A 20,557-nucleotide genomic window follows, 5' to 3' on the forward strand; every position below is an offset into this window, starting at 1 on the left:
AACTTGGAGCTCTTTCTATTTAGCAGTTGCTTTACATACATCATCTCAGTATTTAGCGTAATTACCTCCATATACAAATGAGTAAACTGAGGTTCACTGAGCTCCATCAAGAATTTTCTTAATGTCACTCGACAGGAAAAGCTAGGGCCTGGATTTGAACCCAGAGGCCATGCTTTGTGCCATTTTACTACGGTACCTCCTAAGCTGTCTCTGTGTCCCAGGTCTCCTAGGGCCTGGCGCTGAGCAGTCCAGCAGACTCGGGGATTCTGAAGCAGAGCACACAGCTCCGTGCTGCCCGGTGCTGCTGGTCATTCGCTGTCTGTCTGTCTAACCCAGGAGCTCTTTGGAAGAAATGGGTTTGAATACATGATGTTCCAGCTGTTCAAATCCTCAAGCAAGGATCTGCTCTTCAGCGATGATACAGAATGTTTGGCTAACCTTCAGGACAGAACAACTTATCAAAAATACTTAGGGCCAGAGTATCTTCATGCTGTTGCTAACATGAGACAGTGCTTACACTCTGGTGAGTAGAATACACACCAAGGAGCAATAACGTGGGGGTCAAGGTAAACATGTTTGTCTTAAGGATGACGGTGTGCCAAGCCTGGGCCAGTACGAATAAGACACAAAGATTAGGAAGGCTTGCTCCTGGCCCTGCAAGAGGATTCAGGCTTACCAGGGAGGCAGTCAATTAGGCCACAGTATAAGACACTAACTGAAAAGGCCAAATCATTTAAAGGAGCCAGAGAGTGCAACAGAACTGAAGATCATTTGGAAATTGAACTTGTTTACATGTATATTTCCATTTTTTGGCTAATAGAATGAAAATGTCTGTGTGTGGGAGCACTTCAGTGTAGGGAGGAGGTTGGAAATGACACATACATACCACTCAGAGTGGACCAATTTTCAAAGATTTTAAATAAAATGTATAATTAATATTAAAATAAACAAGTGTTGTTAGCCTGAGCAGGCCACCTCTACATATATACGTATGTAGAAGTGGCACTAAGTAAGTCATTTCTCTCTATTTCTATGTACTATAGACATGGCATAGCTGCCTCAAAAAAAATACGTTGGAGAAATAAAATTAGAGCTGGAATAATCAAATTATTGGGAGTGTGCCTGAATTTTTGTTAAATTATATCATGTGTTAGAGACGTGGAGAATAGGAGGAGAGGAAAGTGTAGATGTTTAAGGATAGCACTGACATCAGTTAGAGGAGAGAGAGAGATTTTTAAAAAAAATCTTCATTACCTACCATTTACTTTTAGAAAATAGGAACAGCATCGTACTTAATAAGCATAGGCAGTACCTGACGGTCTTTCTCTTATGTTACCTCTCACAGAACTTCTGGATGCCTGCACATTCCATGGAAATTAAAAATTGATCAAAGTGGGCAACTGCAGAGATGCTCAGAGCCTGCAAATCCAGTGGGGCCACATTCTAACTTGTCTGCATGGTGGGTCTGTGTTAATATCAGTTAATCTTTATAAGTGTGTCCTGTAACTGATGCAAAAAATAAAATGAATAAAAATTATTGTGTCTTTCAGAAAACTTCATGAAATGTTCTCAGATTTTGGCAGGGGCAGGGGTAGAAAATGGTTTGTTTATACTAGAATTGTGCTTCTGAATTTAGTATGTATTAAATTATATCTTTTTTTAGACCTCTACCAGACTAGCTCAACTTCCCTCCCTATTGTTTGATGGTTTTACCCAAGAGTCAACTCAAATAGAATTTAAGCAATAAATCTGTCTGAAGGGAGTCTGAGTGTGCCAAAAAAGCATTAGTGTGTGCAGTATCAAGGACTTACATAATGAAAATAAAGGATAAGGAATGAGTTTCTGCATTTTGAAAATATATTTGAGCATTTAAAATCCATAATGTCAAGCGGAATCAAACTCCTGATCAGATTAATTGAAAAATATGAAAATTACAGCAAAAATCTCATCCTACTACCTTTTTGCAGTAAATTTCCTAGAAGTGTGATTTACACTCATTTAAGTCAGTTTCTTATCAGAGATTTTGCCTTATCTATTATTACCATGATTCCAGCCTATGGTAGTGCCTCAATAAATGCTGCATGGGAACCCAAGTTATATATTGTGAAGTGCCAGTTTGGTGTGTGGACTTCTGCTTCTGCCTGTGAATGAGTAACCAGTACAGGATTTGCGGTCCTTCCATAAACAACTAAAAAAACTGGAAAAAATACATGAAACAAATGTTCTCAAACATTGGGCTATAACAGTGCAGAACTATGATCCTTGAAAGAAGGAAAAGAAAAGAGGTGTGCAGAGTGATGACCTTACTTTTTCCTTAGAGGAAATTTCCAGATCATGGCAAAGGGAGCAGGAACCCAAGAGAGCCCATCACACTGAGTTGAGGAAACAGAGATAGGAGTTTGGGGAAGCCAGAGTGACTGGAATTTGTATACAGAGAGATCTGTACAGGAGTCTCCTTGAAATGTTTGGCAAAATACTAATCTGCTTGTGTATAGAATGAAACTGAAGTCCGTCAGGCTAGGTAAAGAATGACTGTGAGAGGCCCATAAGCTGAACAATGCCCAGGGCTCCCATGGGGCCAGGAGTCAATCACGTTCCTACCAACCAGTGTGAAGAGACCTCACTGAACACCTAAGCTTTTCTCTGAAGGCAGCTGGGGCTGAAATAGCTGTAGACTAAGGTCTGCTCCATAACTGCCCTTACTGAGAGTGACACTAGCCTTGGTGAGATCAAGCAGATCTGCAAGTCACCTGACTGCCCTCTAAAATAAACCTCAATACTCACTAAAGGAATACAACAAAATCTAAATATTCAACGGTGTGGCATGCATAATATCCAGCATCAGATACAAAGATTACCAGATGTGCAAAGAAGCACAAAATGTGACCCAGAGTCATCAGAAAAATCAACCAGTAGAAACTCACCTAGAAACCACAGAGATGATGGTATTCAGACAATTAACTTTAAACAGTTGTTATAAACAGGCACAAGAATTTAAATGAAAACATGAAGAGAATTCCCTGGCAGTCCAATTGTTAGGACTGGGAGCTTTCACTGCCAAGGGCCCGGGTTCCATCCCTGGTTGGGGAACTAAGATCCCACAAGCCATGTGGCCAAAAATACATACATACATACATACATGAACATAACAAAGTAAAAAGTGTAAGGTTTCAAAAAGAACCAGTGAAAATCTAGAGCGGCAAAATTTGTGTTTCAAGGAATTTGTTTGATCTAAATTGTATATTTTTGCCATAAAATTGCTCAAAATATTTCCTTATTATTATTTTAATATTTATAGGTTGTGTAGTGATATCTCTTCTTCTATTTTTCATACTGGTAATTTGTATTTTCTTCTTTCTTCTTGACCTGTGTAGCTGTAGCTTTATCAATTTTCTTGAACTTTTCAAAGAATGAATTTTTAGTTTTATAAATTTTCATATTATTTTTTAAAAATTTTTATTTATTTAATTTATTTATTTTTGGCTATGTTGGGTCTCTGTTGCTGCACTCGGGCTTTCTCTAGCTGAGGCGAGCAGGGGCTACTCTTCGTTGCCGTGTGTGGGCTTCTCAATGAGGTGGCTTCTCTTGTTGCAGAGCGCGGGCTCTAGGCTTGGGGCTTCAGTAGTTGTGACTCCCCGGCTCTAGAGCGCAGGCTCAGTAGTTGTGGCACACGGGCTTAGTTGCTCCACGTCATGTGGGATCTTCCTGGGCCAGGGATCGAACCCGTGTACCCTGCATTGGCAGATGGAGTCTTAACCACTGCGCCACCAGGGAAGTCCCACTATTATTTTTTAATCTCACTTTCTGTTCTTAGCCTTACTTCCTTTCTACTTATTTTTCGTTTTTTCTTAGATTCTTAAGGTGCAAGCTTATATCAATATTTAGCCCATTTTATTTTTCTAATATAGACATTTAAAATGATAAATTTTCCTCTAAGCACTGCTTTAGCTGAATCCCACAAATTTTGATATGTTTATTTTCATTATCATTGAGGTACATTTTTTTTCTAGTTTTTCAAAGATTTCTTCTTTGATCTGTTGATTGTTTTAAAATTCTTTTAAATTTCCAAATATTTGGCAATTTTCCAGATATACTTTTGTAATTTATTTCTAATCTAATTCCTTTGTGGTCAGAAGATACATATTCTATATAACTTCAATCCTGCTAAATTTATTGAATTTTTTTTTTTTTTGGCCAGCATATGACCAATCTTGGTGGATGTTCCATGTATACTTAAAAAAAATAAGTATTCTTAATTGTTTGGTGTAGTTCTGTAATATGTAGTGTAGTACTATAAGTAGCAGTAGGTCAAGTTGGCTAAAGTTATTGTTCAAATCCTCTGCCTTGACTCATTTTCTATCTACTTTTTGCATTAATTACTGAGAGAAGAGGATTGAACTCTTGAACTATAAGTATGGATTTGCTCATTTCTCCCTCCAGTTTAAATAGATTTTGCTTTATATATTTGGAGGCTTTGTTACATACATATTTAGGAGATTAGGCTTTCTTGATGAATTGACTCCCTTACCATTATGAAATGTCCCTAGTTGTCCCTATAATACTTTTTCTTTTTAAGTCTGTTTCATTGGATATTAATATGACCATTCCACCTTTCTCATGATAGTTTGTGCTTGGTTTATTGTTCTACATTCTTTTACTTTTAATTCATCTGTTTCTTTCTATTAAGGAGGGTTTCTTATAAAGAGCACATAGTTTTTTTTTTTATTCAGTGTGACATTCTCTTCCCTTTTAAATGATGTGTTTAGTTCATTTACATATAATGTAATTTTTGATATTTGTTTTCTATCTGTCTCATCTGTTCCTTGTTCCTTATTTCCTCTTTTCTGCCTTCTGTTGGATTAATTGAATAATTTTTAGTATTTCATTTTATCTTCTCTGTTTGTTTATTAGCTATTCTTTTATTTTTAATAACTTCTCCAAGGTTTGTAATATACATCTTTAGCTTAATACCAGCATCAAATAACATTATATCACTTTGTGTCTAACATAAGATCCTGTACAGCTCCACTTTCCCCAGTGATGTGCGGATAAACTTTTAACAACCAGATCTTCAAGGTAAAAAAAGCCTTGATTTGTGTCATTTGCCAGTTTCATGAAGTATGTACTCTCGCCATGGATGATTTCAAGCTACCAAAGTGATGTCAATGAATTCAGAGTTGAGTAGAGATACACACAATCAGCCTTTGCAAGCCATCACAAGCTGGCTGTACTACCCCACTGACTTCCCTGTTTTATCTTTTGTGCTCTTACATTTTACTTCTACATATGTTAGAAACTCCACAGTATATTTTTATTATTTTTACATCAAGCTGTCAATTACCTTTTAAAGAAATTTAAAAATGAAAAAAAATCTTATAATATTTACCCACATCTCTACTGTTTCTAGCTCTCGCCATACTTTTGTGTAGGTTATAGATTTTAGATATTTTGAGGCTATGTCTTTCTGGCATGCTTTCATTGTCTGTAGATATGTTATTTTTCTTCTTATTTAATTTTCTGTAATAACTTTGTATAGTATTTGACCGCAGTACTTTTGGTTACTGAATTTTATGTGAAATTTGCTTTCCTGAACTTTTAGACTAAGGCTATTCTCAGGAAAGATTTTCTAACTTTACAGAGCTCCGTCTTCTGTTGTTTTGTGCATTATTCAAAAACATAGTAGCTTGCTTTCTTGGGTTTTTTGGTTTTATTCCCTTGTCCACTTTGGTCTAAACCTTCCTTTTACTTAATCCTTGTTTTCCCTTTCCTACACAAATCTGATTCCACGTTCAGCAGTCTCTTGCACCAGACTGCTCCAGGTCCTTTTGTCCTTCTTGGGAAAGGTATTTTCACATCTCATCCTAGGCTGTCTCCCTACAGGATACCCCTAGGAAGCCACAGGCATGCTTATCCTTCAACCTGGGGCTTCTAGGAAGACTCTCTTCTAGAGTTTCACCTGCTACATAGTCCTCAGGCTCTGTTGCCTGAAGCCTCAGAGACTGTTGCCTCTGATGGGCTTGAGTCTCTGCCACCAGTTTCCCCTACCAGGAGAGCCACCCTTGCAGTCTTGAGTGGATTAGACTTGAGGCAGGAGCCTGAAGATCCTGGTCCAACAGGGACTTCTCCCTGTCTGGGGAAAAGCTATCAAGCACTCTACCTCTACTTTCTCCCAATTCTAAGACTTGGAAAAAAGACCAGAGCAGATAATAAATGTTTAGAATTTCAACACGTTTGGGGTACTAATGGACCCCTTTGAGTATTAATAAAATCATGGGACTCTCACCATCATAACACACACACACACACACACACACACACACACAAACACACCCCTTGGTGTATAATTTTTGTGTATTCATAGCTCCAGTCCACTGATTCTTCTGCAACCTCACACCACTTTCCCCTGGGGTGGAGGGGTGGGGATAGAGGCTACTTAATCTATTTTCAGGCAGATTCTACCCTGAGGGGCTAATAAGTCTTGCTGCACATATAGACAAGTTGCATATATTTATGTAAAAGACCTATCTGTGGAACATTTAGGACAACTAAAAGGGTAGGATAATTTAATTGTAGAAACCAAGAGTTGACACCAATTGTCTACAAATCTGTATAGATCAAAGGTTTACTTTGAAACAGCTAAGAAACCAGGTGGACTTTGCTATCCTCTTCCCACACAGAGCAGGGACATCAAACAATGGCATTTGCTGTCAGGGCAGTAGAGGAATCTGCAATCTGTTTCTTTTGCCCCAGGAGCACTAGACTCTGCTCAGCTTAACCAGTCACTCCTCATGGGCCCACCTGAAGATCTCAGGACTTGGCTTCTCTTGATGAAAGAGCATGGGAAGTGAAATCCCTAAATGACTTAGAAGACATTATGAATGACACCTTTCAAGAAAGCATGTCACAGGATGGTGGGGATAGCTCAGGATATTGAGTCCAAAATCCTGGGTTCTGGCTTTGTCTGCTGGGCACCCTACCAGTTATGTTCTCTGGCTGGGCTTCAGTTTTTCTCTCTATAAAATGAGATCATTGTACTAGATGGTCTTGCAGAGTGTGTTTTGCTGAAGGGTCTTAGCAATGGAAGGTGCCATGAAGATATTATGTGGGGTCACTTCATTAATTCACTGAATATGTTGTTAGTACTCAGTCTGTGCTGTGTGTTCCATAATAATGAAAGCATTGCCCATCTATTGGTGACTCTTACATGTCAGGCAGGACTAGCACTTTAATAGCACTGTAAGTAATCTTCGAAATGACCCAAGAAGGTCTCATATTCCTATTATTAAAGAGAAAACGTGCTAGGAATAGGTAGGTAACTTGTCCAGCATCACGTATCTTCTAAGTGGCCTATGATTCAAAACGAGGAGTCTCTGACTCCAATTTCATACCCATTTTATTCTACAGATTGCATATGATAATACCCAGTATCTGTCCTCAAGAATGGACAGGTGAATAAAAAGCGTGCATAGGTAACTAGCATAAGGTGAAAAAAATTTTGCAGCATCTGCTTGCTATATTCTTTATGATGCATTGTCTAGGATCTAATGGTGAGCATGCTTGCAGGGCTCCCTGATGTGGTGTGACTCAGGAGCTGGGGTCACAACACTGTGCACACGGGAATTGAAGGGGAAGATATTGGTCATGACATAAATAAAAATAAGAAGGAGAATAATGTGCTGGGTACTGTACCAGTGATTTATTTAATTGCTAATTTAGTTCTCATAATAACCCTATGAAGTAGGTATCATTATTCTCATTTTCTAGGTGGGAAACAAAAGGTGGTGAGAGTGAAGTAACTCGCCTAAGTCACTAAACAACTGAAAGTCTTACTGATTAGAAGTAAATGTGTAGAAGCAAATGACCAAATCACACTAGATATAGTGGTGTCCCCAGTCAAGGAGAACCAGGACCAGGTTCTCCTCTTGTCCCAGTCTTTGCAGCTGTGATCATTTCTCATGTTTACTTAATGCTCCTTCTATCACCACTACATTCCTGCTTAGCACTGGGCAGGTGATTTCCAAATACAAATCTGGAAATTAACTCCACTTCTGGGAGCAGATTCCTCTACCTGAGATCTTTCTTTCATTTTAAAATGAAGACTCCTTGACACCCTGGTGTCCTGGCCCACTTTATACCAGGCTCTTAGAATTCCCCAGCCTTCCTTTCCCCTCCATAGTATCCCGCTGTGTGGCCTGGGAGAAGTCAATTGCCAGAGGGGCTTTTGAACAGATGTTCCATCCTGGGACAGATCCTGCCTGTTTCACAATTTTGTCTGAAATCAACCCTGCCATGGAGCTCTAAACTGTGCCCCAGCCCTGACCTCTAACTCTCTTCCCATCTTTGCCAGACCTGTCGGAGTGCCCTGCCAAGAGCATGCCAGAGAAGACCAACTTTCCCTGCACACCTGCCTTTGATCAGGGACTTTTGTCCCTTTACACATGACAGTTTCCATAGTCCACTTAGCTCCAGGGTCAGTGGCCTCTGCACCTATTGGCCTAGCGGTCAGATACAGCCAGGTTAGGTTGAACATTATACTGATAAGGAGAGAGTTTTATTAGGAGGTTCTTTTGCATGCAGAATAGACATCTCTGGCTTTTGAAACAAGGACAAACACCAGCTAGTCTCTCCCAGTACATTATAGAAGAATGATTGTGTTGAGGAAAAGGAGCCCAGAGCTTTGTTTAATGGTAAAAAATGTTAACTATCTCTGTTCAGTTTTTCCTCATTCTGCACAGGATCCTGCTCTCTGCCCTTCACAGTTTACTGTGTGACTGTGGAGACAGGTTAAAAAGCTCCTCTTCCTTTTCCTTTTCTCTACTTTTCTCTTTCTCTTCCCTTTTTTGTTCTTTTCTTCAGTTAAAAAATACTTATTTGTTCTCCTTCATTTCCTCTCCTTGAGATGGCCAGGGGGAGTGAAGCCTGAGGGACTGGGGCCAAAGAGGCAGCTGGAGGATCAGGAGATTGATAATATACAGGGGAATGGAACAAAGAGCTAAAAATATTGAGAACATCAAGATCCAGCTTTCTCACTGTCAGGAGGAAAGGAGTTGCAAATATGGGGAGGGAGAAAACGAAAAGATTTGCTGTGATGTTCAACTTGAATTGGAGGAATCGGTGTGAACTCATGGTTGGAGAGAGAGATAGAGGGAGGGAGGGAGAGATGGATGTAGATGTGTGTTATTATGGAGATCTATATCTATATATCTATATCTGTATCATCTATACATATGTTAAAAGATCCTAGTATCAATTTCTCTCCAAAGCAGTTACCACACCTAGCACCCATATTTTGGTTCCTAAATACCATTCTATACTAAAAGGATAAAGTTTCTTAGAGAAATGAGATTCCTGAAACAGAGATTCCAGAGCTAGTATAGGGAAAGTATGAGATAGGCCTGAATGTCTTATTCTGCCAGAAAGTGAAGTGCCTAAAAAATTATGGGGCTTGTAACAAATACACAGGAGCAAGCGTGAAGGGCCACAACAATCTAATCATCAAAATAAATGAGGGGGAGGGTTCTGGGAAGATGGTAGAGTATAAAGCACCAAGAATCAGTCTTCCCGCTCAAACAGCAATTACACTGGTAGAAACTGTTTGATGTAAGTATTTTTGAACGTTGGCATCCATTGAAGGCTTCCAAATTCCAGGGGAATGTTTAAAGGGTAAACTGCCATTAATTTCAGTCAATTTCAGTTCTTAGCCTAGCAGTGGCTACCCATCTCCCTCCCCCATGCCCTACATCAGGCAGCTGTGTATGTATTCCTGGAGCAGCTTGCACACAGCTTGTGGGATCCAAGGTGGGCAATAAGGATCCTGTTATGAAATATTAGGGATTTGTGTTATGGTCATTGATTGCAGCTTCTGAACATGGAGGTGCAGATACAGAGGAGGGAAGCCATTGTTATTGCACTTCTCTTTGTTGCAAGACCCTCCTCCTCTGAGTGACTCCCAGAGGGTTTAAAGGGCCAGTACCTTTTTACCACCCCCCCCCCTCACTTTTTTCTTTTTCTCCCTTTTGAAAATGAGACATTTAAGACTAGGGCATTAAAAAGCAACTGCATATTCAAGAGAAATTAGAAAGTCATTGTGCATACCCAGGGAAAGGAGCAGGATCAAAAATGACTGAAAAGATCTTAAGTTTGTACTTCAGCTGATCCATGGCACAGAGATAGTCTACTGCAATAGAAAACAAAACAAAATGGCAAACGCTGAGGAAGGAGAATCTGATTTCCAGAGTTACTATACTGTTAGATTCAAATGTCCAGTTTTCAAAACAACAACAAAACAAGGCATACAAAGAAACAGAAATGTATGGACCATTCAAAAGAGAAAAAAATCAACAGAAACTGTTCCTGAAAAAGACCTGATGATGGGTCTACAAGATGAAGACTTTAAAATAACTGTTTCAAAAATGCTCAAGAGAGAACTAAAAGGATATGTGCAGAAAGTAAGCAAACAAAAAAATGATGTATAATCAAAATGGAAATATAAGTAAAGAGATAGAAAACCTAAAAGAAATTCTGAAGCTAAAAGTATAATAACTGAAATAAACATTCATTAAAGGAATTCAAAGACATTTTTGAACAGGGAGAAGAATCAGTGAACTGAAAGACAGGACAATTGAAATTATTGAGTCTGAAGAGCAAAAAGAAAAATTATGGAGCAAAAGTGAACAGAGAATAAGGGACAAGTGTGTCTTCATAATGTAGAATAACATATACATTGTGGGAGTCCCAGAAGGAGAATAGAAAGGAGTAGAGAGAATATTTGAAAAAATAATGGGCAAAAATTTCCCAGGTTTGATGAAAGACATGAATATAAATCCAAGAAGCTCAGTGAACACCAAGTAAGATGAACCCAGGACCCACACCAAGACATATTATAACCAAACTGTCAAAAGTAGAGACAAAAAAATAATCTTGAATGCAGAAAGAAAGAAGCAACTCTTGACATACAAGGGATCTTCAACAAGGTTATTAACAAATTCCTCTGCAAAAACTTTGCAGGACCACCACTTCCCTGGTGGTCCAGTGGTTAAGACTCTGCACTCCCAATGCAGGGGGCCTGTGTTCAATCCCTGGTCAGGGAAGTAGATCTTACATGCTACAATTAAGAGCCCACATGCCACAACAAAGATCCCACATGGGCAATGAAGATCCCGCGTACCCCAACTAAGACCCAGCGCAGCCAAATAAATAAATAAATATTTAAAAACAAAACTTTGGAGGACAGAAGGCAGTGGGCTGATACATTTAAGGTGCCAAAAGAAAAAACACTATCAATCAAGAATCCTATATCTGGCAAAATTGTTCTTCAAAAGTGAGGGAGAAATTAAGACTTTCCCAGATAAACAAAAGCTGGGGACATTTGTTACCACTAGACCTGCCCTGCAAGAAATACTAAAGGTAGTTTTGCAGGTTGAAATCAAATGACACAGGGCTTCCCTGGCGATGCAGTGGTTAAGAATCCACCTGCTAACACAGGGGAAGTGGGTTCAAGCCCTAGTCCGGGAAGATCCCACATGCCATGGAGCACCTAAGCCTGTGCACCACAACTACTGAACCTGCATTCTAGAGCCTGTGAGCCACAGCTACTGAAGCCCACGTGCCTAGAGCCTGTGCTCCGCAACAAGAGAAGCCACCGCAATGAGAAGCCCGCACACTGCAAGGAAGAGTAACCCCCACTCGCCGCAACCAGAGAAGGCCTGTGCACAGCAATGAAAACCCAATAGAGCCAAAAATAAAAAAAATAATTAATTAATTAAAAAAAGAAAGAAATCAAAGGACACTAGACAATAACTTGAAGCCTTATGCAGAAATAAAGATCACAGTAAAGGAAAATACATGAGTGATTATAAAAGCTAGTATTATTGTAACAAGGGTTTATAATTCCACATTTTGTTTTCTACTTATATAAGAGACTAATGCATAAAAATTTATTAGCTTATGTTTTCAGACACAATGTATAAAGATGTAATTTTATGAAATCAACAATTGAAAGGGGGTGGGGAATGGAGCTGTAAACAAGCAGTTTTTGTATGTTATTCAAGTTAGGATGGTATAAGTTCAACTTAGAGTGTTAGAACTTTAAGATGTAATCTCCATAGTAACCACATGGAAAATAGGTATAGAATACACACAAAAGGAAATGAGAAAGAAATTAAAATGTTTCACTACCAAAAAAAAAAATCAACTAAACACGAGAAGACAGTAATGCTGGAAATGAACAGAAAAATGCTGTATGGCATGTAGAAAACAAATAGTACTATGACAGAAGTCCTTCCTTATCAGCAATTACTTTCAATGTAAATGGATTAAACCCTCTAATAAAAAGACAGAAATTAGCAGAATGGAAAAAAACATGATATAATAAAACATTGTCTGCAAGAGACTTACTTTTATCCAAAGACACAAATAGATTGAATGTGAAATGATGGAAGAAAATATTCCATCCAAATAGTAACCAAAAGAGAACAGGATTGGCTATAATAATATCAGAAAAAATAGACTTTAAATCAAAAAAGTTTATAACAGACAAAGAAGAACATTATATATTAGTAAAGATTTCAATACAGTAAAATGATATAAGCATTACAAACATTTACAAACCTAACAATAGACCATCAAAATATATAAAGCAAAATTTGTCAGAATTAAAGGGAGAAATAGACAGTTCTACAGTAACAGTTGGAGACATCAATATCCCACTCTCAATAATGGACAGAATAACCAGTTAGAAGATAAGCATGGAAATAGAGGACTTCAACAACTCATTAAATCAACTAGATCAAACAGACATATACAGAACACTCCACCCAATAACAACAGAATACACATTCTTTTTAAGTGCAAATACACATTCTTTTCAGGATATGTTAGGCCACACATTAAGTCTCAATAGACTTTAAAGATAGATATAATATAAAGTATCTTGTCTGACTAGAACAGAATACTGTATGCTAACACATATATATGGAATCTAAGAAAAAAAAAAAAAAAGCTCATGAAGAACCTAGGGGTAAGATGGGAATAAAGACACAGACCTACTAGAGCATGGACTTGAGGATATGGGGAGGGGGAAGGGTAAGCTGTGACAAAGCGAGAGAGTGGCATGGACATATATACACTACTAAACGTAAAATAGATAGATAGCTACTGGGAAGTAGCTGCATAGCACAGGGAGATCAGTTTGGTGCTTTGTGACCACCTAGAGGGGTGGGATTGGGAGGGTGGGAGGGAGGGAGATGCAAGAGGGAAGAGATATAGGAACATATGTATATGTATAACTGATTCACTTTGTTATAAAGCAGAAACTAACACACCATTGTAAAGCAATTATACTCCAATAAAGATGTTAAAAAAAAAAGGTGATTAGGAATTATCTTAACAAAAGAGGTAAAAGTTTTGTACAATGAAAACTACAAAACATTGCTAAAAGAAGTTAAAGAAGACATAAATGTAAAGACCTTCCATGTTTATTGATTAGAAAACTTAACATTGTTATGATGTCAATACTACCCTAAATAATCTACAGATTAAATGCAATTCCTATCAAAACCCAAATGACATTTTTTTCTCAGAAATAGGAAAAAATCCTAAAATTCATATGGAATCTCAAGTGATCCTGAATAGCCAAAACACTTTTGAATAAGAACAAAGCTGGAGGACTCACATTTCCTGTTGTCAAAACATAGCAACAAACATAACATTATATTTTATAGATTTCAAAAGAGTATGGTGCTAGCATAAAGACAGACACATAGATCAAAGTAATAGAATAGAAAACCCAGAAATAATCACTGACATATATCCACAAAGGGGTTCAATCATTCAATAGGTGAAAGGATAGTCTTTTTGACAAATCGTGCTAAGAAAACTGGGTATAAACATGCAAAAGAAAGAAGTTGGACACTCACCCAATACCATATAAAAATTAACTCAAAATTATTTAAAGACCTAGACTTAAGACATAAAAAGTATAAAGCTATTGGAAGAAAACATAGGGAAGAAGCTTGATGACATTGGATTTGGCAGTGATTTCTTGGATGTGACATCAAGGCACAGGCAACAAAAGCAAAAACAGACAGATTGAAGTTTATGAAAATTAAAACTTTTCTTCATCAAAAGATACTATGAACAGTGAAAGGTAACCCACAGAATGGGAGAAAACATTTCCATGTTAGATATCTGCTAAGGGATTAATACCTAGAATATATAGAAAACTCCTAAAACTCAACAAGAGAAAAACAAACATCCAATTCAAAAATCGGCAAAGAACTTTAATTTTTTTGAAAAGAAATTATATGAATGGTAAATAGGCACATGAAAAGATGCTCAACATAACTAATCATTAGAGAAATGCAAATTAAATCTACATTAAGATACCACATACTCATTGGAATGGCTCCTATTAAAAAAACCAGAAAGTAGTAAGTGTTGGTGAGGATGTGGATTAATTAAAACCCTGTTGGTGGGAATGTACAGCCGTTGTGGAAAACAGTATGGAGATTTCTCAAAAAACATTAGATGTAGAGTTACCATATGATCCAGATATTCACTTCTTAGTGTATACCCAAAAGAATTGAAAGCAGGGTCTTGTAGAGATATTTATACACTCATGGTTTATAGAAGTATTGTTTGCAATAGCTAAAATGTGGAAGCAACCCAAGTGCCCATTGCTAGATGAATGGATAAGCAAATATGGTATGTACATACAATGGAATATTATTCAGCCTTAAAAAAGAAGGAAATTATTGACATGTGCTACAACATGGATGAAACGAGGATATTATGGTAAGTGAAGTAAGACAATCACAAAAGGCAAATAGTGTATGATTCCACTTAAATGAAGCACTTAGTGTAGTCAAAATCATAGAGATAGAAAGTAGAGAAGTGGTTGCCAGGGGCTGGGGGTAAGGGAAAATGAGGAATTATTGTTTACTGGTGTAGAGTTTCAATTTTGCAAGATGAAAAGAATTCTGGAGATGTATGGTGGTGACAATTTGCACAGCAATATGAATGTCCTTAATATCACTGAACTGTACACTTTAAAATGGTTAAGATGATAAATTTCATGTTATGTGTTTTTTACCACAATAAAAAATGGAAAAAAAGAATAATAGTAAAGTATTATAACCCACTGAATATAAAAGAAACCCCCAAGCCCATGCTGATAAAAACAAATAAAAGGAAATCAATAAATAAATGGAGAAAGAGAAGTACTTGTCTATTTTAGAATGGCAATTGATAAATGCACAAGGAATGATATAATCAGAAAAATCACTATTTGGTAATCAATATAGTAATAATGATTCAGGCAAGAATCATCAATGGATGCTAAAACTGGAGGATGAAAGTCTGATGAGGAACAAAATGTTAAGTAGTTTCAAAGTGTCTCTCCACAGACTACTCATTAATTACAAAGGAAAATTTACAGTGTAGAAACCTGTCAGACACCACCTTAACCAAGCAAATAAAGGTTACAGAAGTGATAATGGAACAAATTACTATTGTGTTCCTTCTAATGCAATATTCTGAGAACCCAGCCTCACTTCTGTGATGTTGCTGTCAAAAATGCACACCTGAATCAAATCATGAAGCAATTTCAGACAGACCCAAATTGAGGGACTTTCTGTAAAATGCTGTTAAATGCAAAATAACATGTTAAATCACACCAGCCGAATCCAGAATGTTGGAAATTCCAAAGGACAAATGATGCAGTTTCTTCAACAAGTAAATAGCATAAAGGGTAAAAGAAAAAAGCAGAAGAGATTTAAGATATATAACCAATTCAATGCCTGGATCTTGTTTTAGGTTCTAATTTGAATGAGGTAATAAAAATTTTTGACAACCAGGTAAACTGGAATACTAACTGGGAATTAGATAATAATATGGAATAATTGTTCATTTATGACAGGTGTGATAAATGCATTATGGTTAAATATTAAAAATCCCTTAGCTGTTAGAGATACACACTTTTGTGGGTGAAGTAATGCACTGTCTGTTACTCCAGAAAAAAATGGGGAAGCGGAAGGATGGATGAAATAATATTGGCGAAATGTTGACAATTGATGAAGTTGGGTAAGGTGTACATGGGAGTTTATTACATCATTTTCTCTACTTATGTGTATATTTGAAAATGGCATATATCTATGTAAAAGAAGGCGGAGGAAGAGAAGACAAATCTGGAAGAGAAGAGGAATCTGAAATAGACCTTAAACCATAGCTAGTGAAGAGTTTAATTTGCTTTTTAATGTGAAAGAATTGGAATAAACATAAGAACTAAATTATATACCAACTGTGGTGGATGTATGTCTACAAATACTTATTTAGTGGACTGTATATAATTTTAATTCATACTACTAATCCAGTGTCAAGTTATAGAAAGCACGTAGGTAATTTTATTGATAATGAACAGCTGAATTGGATAGACATGTCAATTATATTTCAGATGTCAGTACTTAGAGTTAGGCAGAAAAGTTTAGAAAAATCAAATGCATTTTGTTCTAATCTTGGAATGCTACAACTTACACAACCAAACAAATGTCTATTTAAGGTCTTTTGCATTTCCTTATAAACTTTAGGATTACATTGTCAATCCCCACTAAAAAATATTAAAAACTTATTAGGAGTTAGATTGGGAGTTCACTGAACCTATATATTATAATTTGAGGAGAACTGACATCTTTATAATATTGAGTCACCATTCCATTTTCTGTGTATAGCCTTTCATTAACTTAGAGTTTCTTTAGTATTTCTCATCAATATTCTACAGTTTGGTGTGTAAAAATTTTAGACATCTTTTGATAGACTTATTCTTGGTCATCTGTGATTCTTATACTACTTTAAATAGCATTTTCATTAAAAAAAATTTAATCTAAGAATATAATTGATTTTTGTATATTTATCTTATATCCAGCAACACTGCCTGACATTTTTCTTTTCTTTCACATTTTTAAAAATTAATTAATTATTTATTTTTTTGGAGTATAATTGCTTTACAATGGTGTGTTAGTTTCTGCTTTATAACAAAATGAATCAGTTATACATATACATATGTTCCCATATCTCTTCCCTCTTGCAACTCCCTCCCTTCCACCCTCCCTATCCCACCCCTCCAGGCAGTCACAAAGCACCGAGCTGATCTCCCTGTGTTATGCGGCTGCTTCCCACTAGCTATCTACCTTACATTTGGTAGTGTATATATGTCCATGCCTCTCTCTCGCTTTGTCACAGCTTACCCATCTCCCTCCCCATATCCTCAAGTCCATTCTTTAGTAGCTCTGTGTCTTTATTCCTGTCTTACCCCTAGGTTCTTCATGACATTTTTTTCCCTTAAATTCCATATACATGTGTTAGCATATGGTATTTGTCTTTCTCTTTCTGACATACTCTGTATGACAGACTCTAGGTCTATCCACCTCATTACAAATAGCTCAATTTCGTTTCTTTTTATGGCTGAGTAATATTCAATTGTATATATGTGCCACATCTTCTTTATCCATTCATCCGATGATGGACACTTAGGTTGTTTCCATCTGCGCGTTATTGTAAATAGAGCTGCAATGAATATTTCGGTATATGACTCTTTCTGAATTACGGTTTTCTCAGGGTATATGCCCAGTAGTGGGATTGCTGGGTCATATGGTAGTTCTATTTGTAGTTTTCTAAGGAACCTCCATACTGTTCTCGACAGTGGCTGTATCAATTACATTTCCACCAAGAGTGCAAGGGGGTTCCTTTTCTCCACACGCTCTCCAGCATATATTGTTCCTAGATTTTTTGATGATGGCCATTCTGACTGGTGTGAGATGATATCTCATTGTAGTTTTGATTTGCATTTCTCTAATGATTAATGATGTTGAGCATTCTTTCATGTGTTTGTTGGCAGTCTGCATATCTTCTTTGGAGAAATGTCTATTTAGTACTTCTGCCCATTTTTGGATTGGGTTGTTTGTTTTTTTGTTATTGAGCTGCATGAGCTGATTATAAATTTTGGAGATTAATCCTTTGTCAGTTGCTTCATTTGCAAATATATTCTCCCATTCTGAGGGTTGTCTTTTGGTCTTGTTTATGGTTTCCATTGCTGTGCAAACGCTTTGAAGTTTCATTAGGTCCCATTTGTTTATTTTTCTTTCTATTTCCGTTTCTCTAGGAGGTGGGTCAAAAAGGATCTTGCTGTGATTTATGTCACAGAGTGTTCTGCCTGTGTTTTCCTCGAAGAGTTTGATAGTTTCTGGCCTTACATTTAGGTCTTTAATCCATTTTGAACTTATTTTTGTATATGGTGTTAGGGAGTGATCTAATCTCATACTTTTACATGTACCTGTCCAGTTTTCCCAGCACCACTTATTGAAGAGGCTGTCCTTTCTCCACTGTACATTCCTGCCTCCTTTATCAAACATAAGGTGACCATATGTGCGTGGGTTTATCTCTGGGCTTTCTATCCTGTCCCACTGATCTTTCTGTTTTTGTGTCAGTACCATACTGTCTTGATTACTGTAGCTTTGTAGTATAGTCTGAAGTCAGGGAGCCTTATTCCTCCAACTCCGTTTTTCATTCTCAAGATTGCTTTGGGTATTCAGCGTCTTTTGTGTTTCCATACAATTGTGAAATTTTTTGTTCTAGTTCTGTGAAAAATGCCAGTGGTAGTTTGATAGGGATTGCATTGAATCTGTAGATTGTTTTGGGTAGTAGAGTCATTTTCACAATGTTGATTCTTCCAATCCAAGAACATGGGCTATCTCTCCATCTATTTCTATCATCTTTAATTTCTTTCATCAGTGTCTTACAATTTTCTGCATACAGGTCTTCTGTCTCCTTAGGTAGGTTTATTCCTAGATATTTTATTCTTTTTGTTGCAGTGGTAAACGGGGGTGTTTTCTTTTCACTTTCAGATTTTTCATCATTAGTGTATAGGAATGCCAGAGATTTCTGTGCATTAATTTTGTATCCTGCTACTTTACCAAATTCATTGATTAGCTCTAGTAGTTTTCTGGTAGCATCTTTAGGATTCTCTATGTATAGTATCATGTCATCTGCAAACAGTGACAGCTTTACTTCTTCTTTTCCGATTTGGAATCCTTTTACTTCCTTTTCTTCTCTGATTGCTGTGGCTAAAACTTCCAAAACTATGTTGAATAAGAGTGGTGAGAGTGGGCAACCTTCTCTTGATCCTGATCTTAGTGGAAATGCTTTCAGGTTTTCAGCATTGAGGACGATGTTGGCTGGGGGTTTGTCATATATGGCCTTTATTATGTTGAGGAAAGTTCCCTCTGTGCCTACTTTCTGCAGGGTTTTTATCATAAATGGGTGTTGAATTTTGTCAAAAGCTTTCTCTGCATCTATTGAGATAACCATATGGTTTTTATCCTTCAATTTATTAATATGATGTATCACATTGATTTTTTTGTGTATACTGAGGAATCCTTGCATTCCTGGAATAAACCCCACTTGATCATGGTGTATGATCCTTTTAATGTGCTGTTGGATTCTGTGTGCTAGTATTTTGTTGAGGACTTTTGCATCTATGTTCATCAGTGATATTGGCCTGTAGTTTTCTCTCTTTGTGACATCCTTCTCTGGTTTTGGTATCAGGGTGATGGTGGCCTCGTAGAATGAGTTTGGGAGTGTTCCTCCCTCTGCTATATTTTGGAAGAGTTTGAGAAGGGTAGGTGTTAGCTCTTCTCTAAATGTTTGATAGAATTTGCCTGTGAAGCCATCTGGTCCTGGGCTTTTGTTTGTTGGAAGATTTTTAATCACAGTTTCAATTTCAGTGCTTGTGATTGGTCTGTTCATATCTTCCATTTCTTCCTGATTCAGTCTTGGCAGGTTGTGCATTTCTAAGAATTTTTCCATTTCTTCCAGATTGTCCATTTGATTGGCATAGAGTTGCCTGTACTAATCTCTCATGATCTTTTGTATTTCTGCAGTGTCAGTTGTTACTTCTCCTTTTTCATTTCTAATTCTATTGATTTGAGTCTTCTCCCTTTTTTTCTTGATGGGTCTGGCTAATGGTTTATCAGTTTTGTTTATCTTCTCAAAGAACCAGCTTTCAGTTTTATTGATCTTTGCTGTCGTTTCCTTCATTTCTTTTTCATTTATTTCTGATCTGATCTTTATGATTTCTTTACTTCTGCTAACTTTGGGGTTTTTTTGTTCTTCTTTCTCTAATTGCTTTAGGTGCAAGTTTAGGTTGTTTATTTGAGATGTTTCCTGTTTCTTAAGGTAGGATTGTATTGCTATAAACTTCCCTCTTAAACCTGCTTTTGTTGCATCCCATAGGTTTTGGGACGTCGTGTCTCCATTGTCATTTGTTTCTAGGTATTTTTTGATTTGCTCTTTGATTTCTTCAATGATCACTTCGTTATTTAGTAGTGTTTTGTTTAGCCTCCATGTGTTTGTATTTTTTACAGATCTTTTCCTGTAATTGATATCTAGTCTCATAGTGTTGTGGTCGGAAAAGATAATTGATACAATTTCAATTTTATTAAATTTACCAAGGCTTTATTTGTGACCCAAGATATGATCTATCCTGAAGAATGTTCCGAGAGCACTT

The 20,557-nt window shown here is 37.1% G+C and overlaps 1 protein-coding gene across 2 annotated transcripts in view; it reads left to right on the plus strand.

Annotated features, from left to right (window-relative positions):
• The window catches only part of LOC116753531 (inhibitor of carbonic anhydrase), a 40,351-nt gene extending 38,797 nt beyond the window's left edge, over window positions 1-1,554 (plus strand). Inside the window, exons 16-17 of one of the 2 annotated variants that reach the window (XM_032631379.1) lie at window positions 337-523; window positions 1,346-1,554. In XM_032631379.1, coding sequence (XP_032487270.1) covers window positions 337-523; window positions 1,346-1,380 — 222 coding nt within the window. In that variant the 3' untranslated portion in view covers window positions 1,381-1,554. The remainder of the gene's footprint in view (window positions 1-336; window positions 524-1,345) is intronic. The other variant, XM_032631380.1, reaches the window with a different exon arrangement.
• The last annotated feature ends 19,003 nt before the right edge of the window (window positions 1,555-20,557 follow it).

This window comes from Phocoena sinus, chromosome 4 (genome assembly GCF_008692025.1).
Source record: "Phocoena sinus isolate mPhoSin1 chromosome 4, mPhoSin1.pri, whole genome shotgun sequence".
Taxonomy (NCBI): domain Eukaryota; kingdom Metazoa; phylum Chordata; class Mammalia; order Artiodactyla; family Phocoenidae; genus Phocoena; species Phocoena sinus.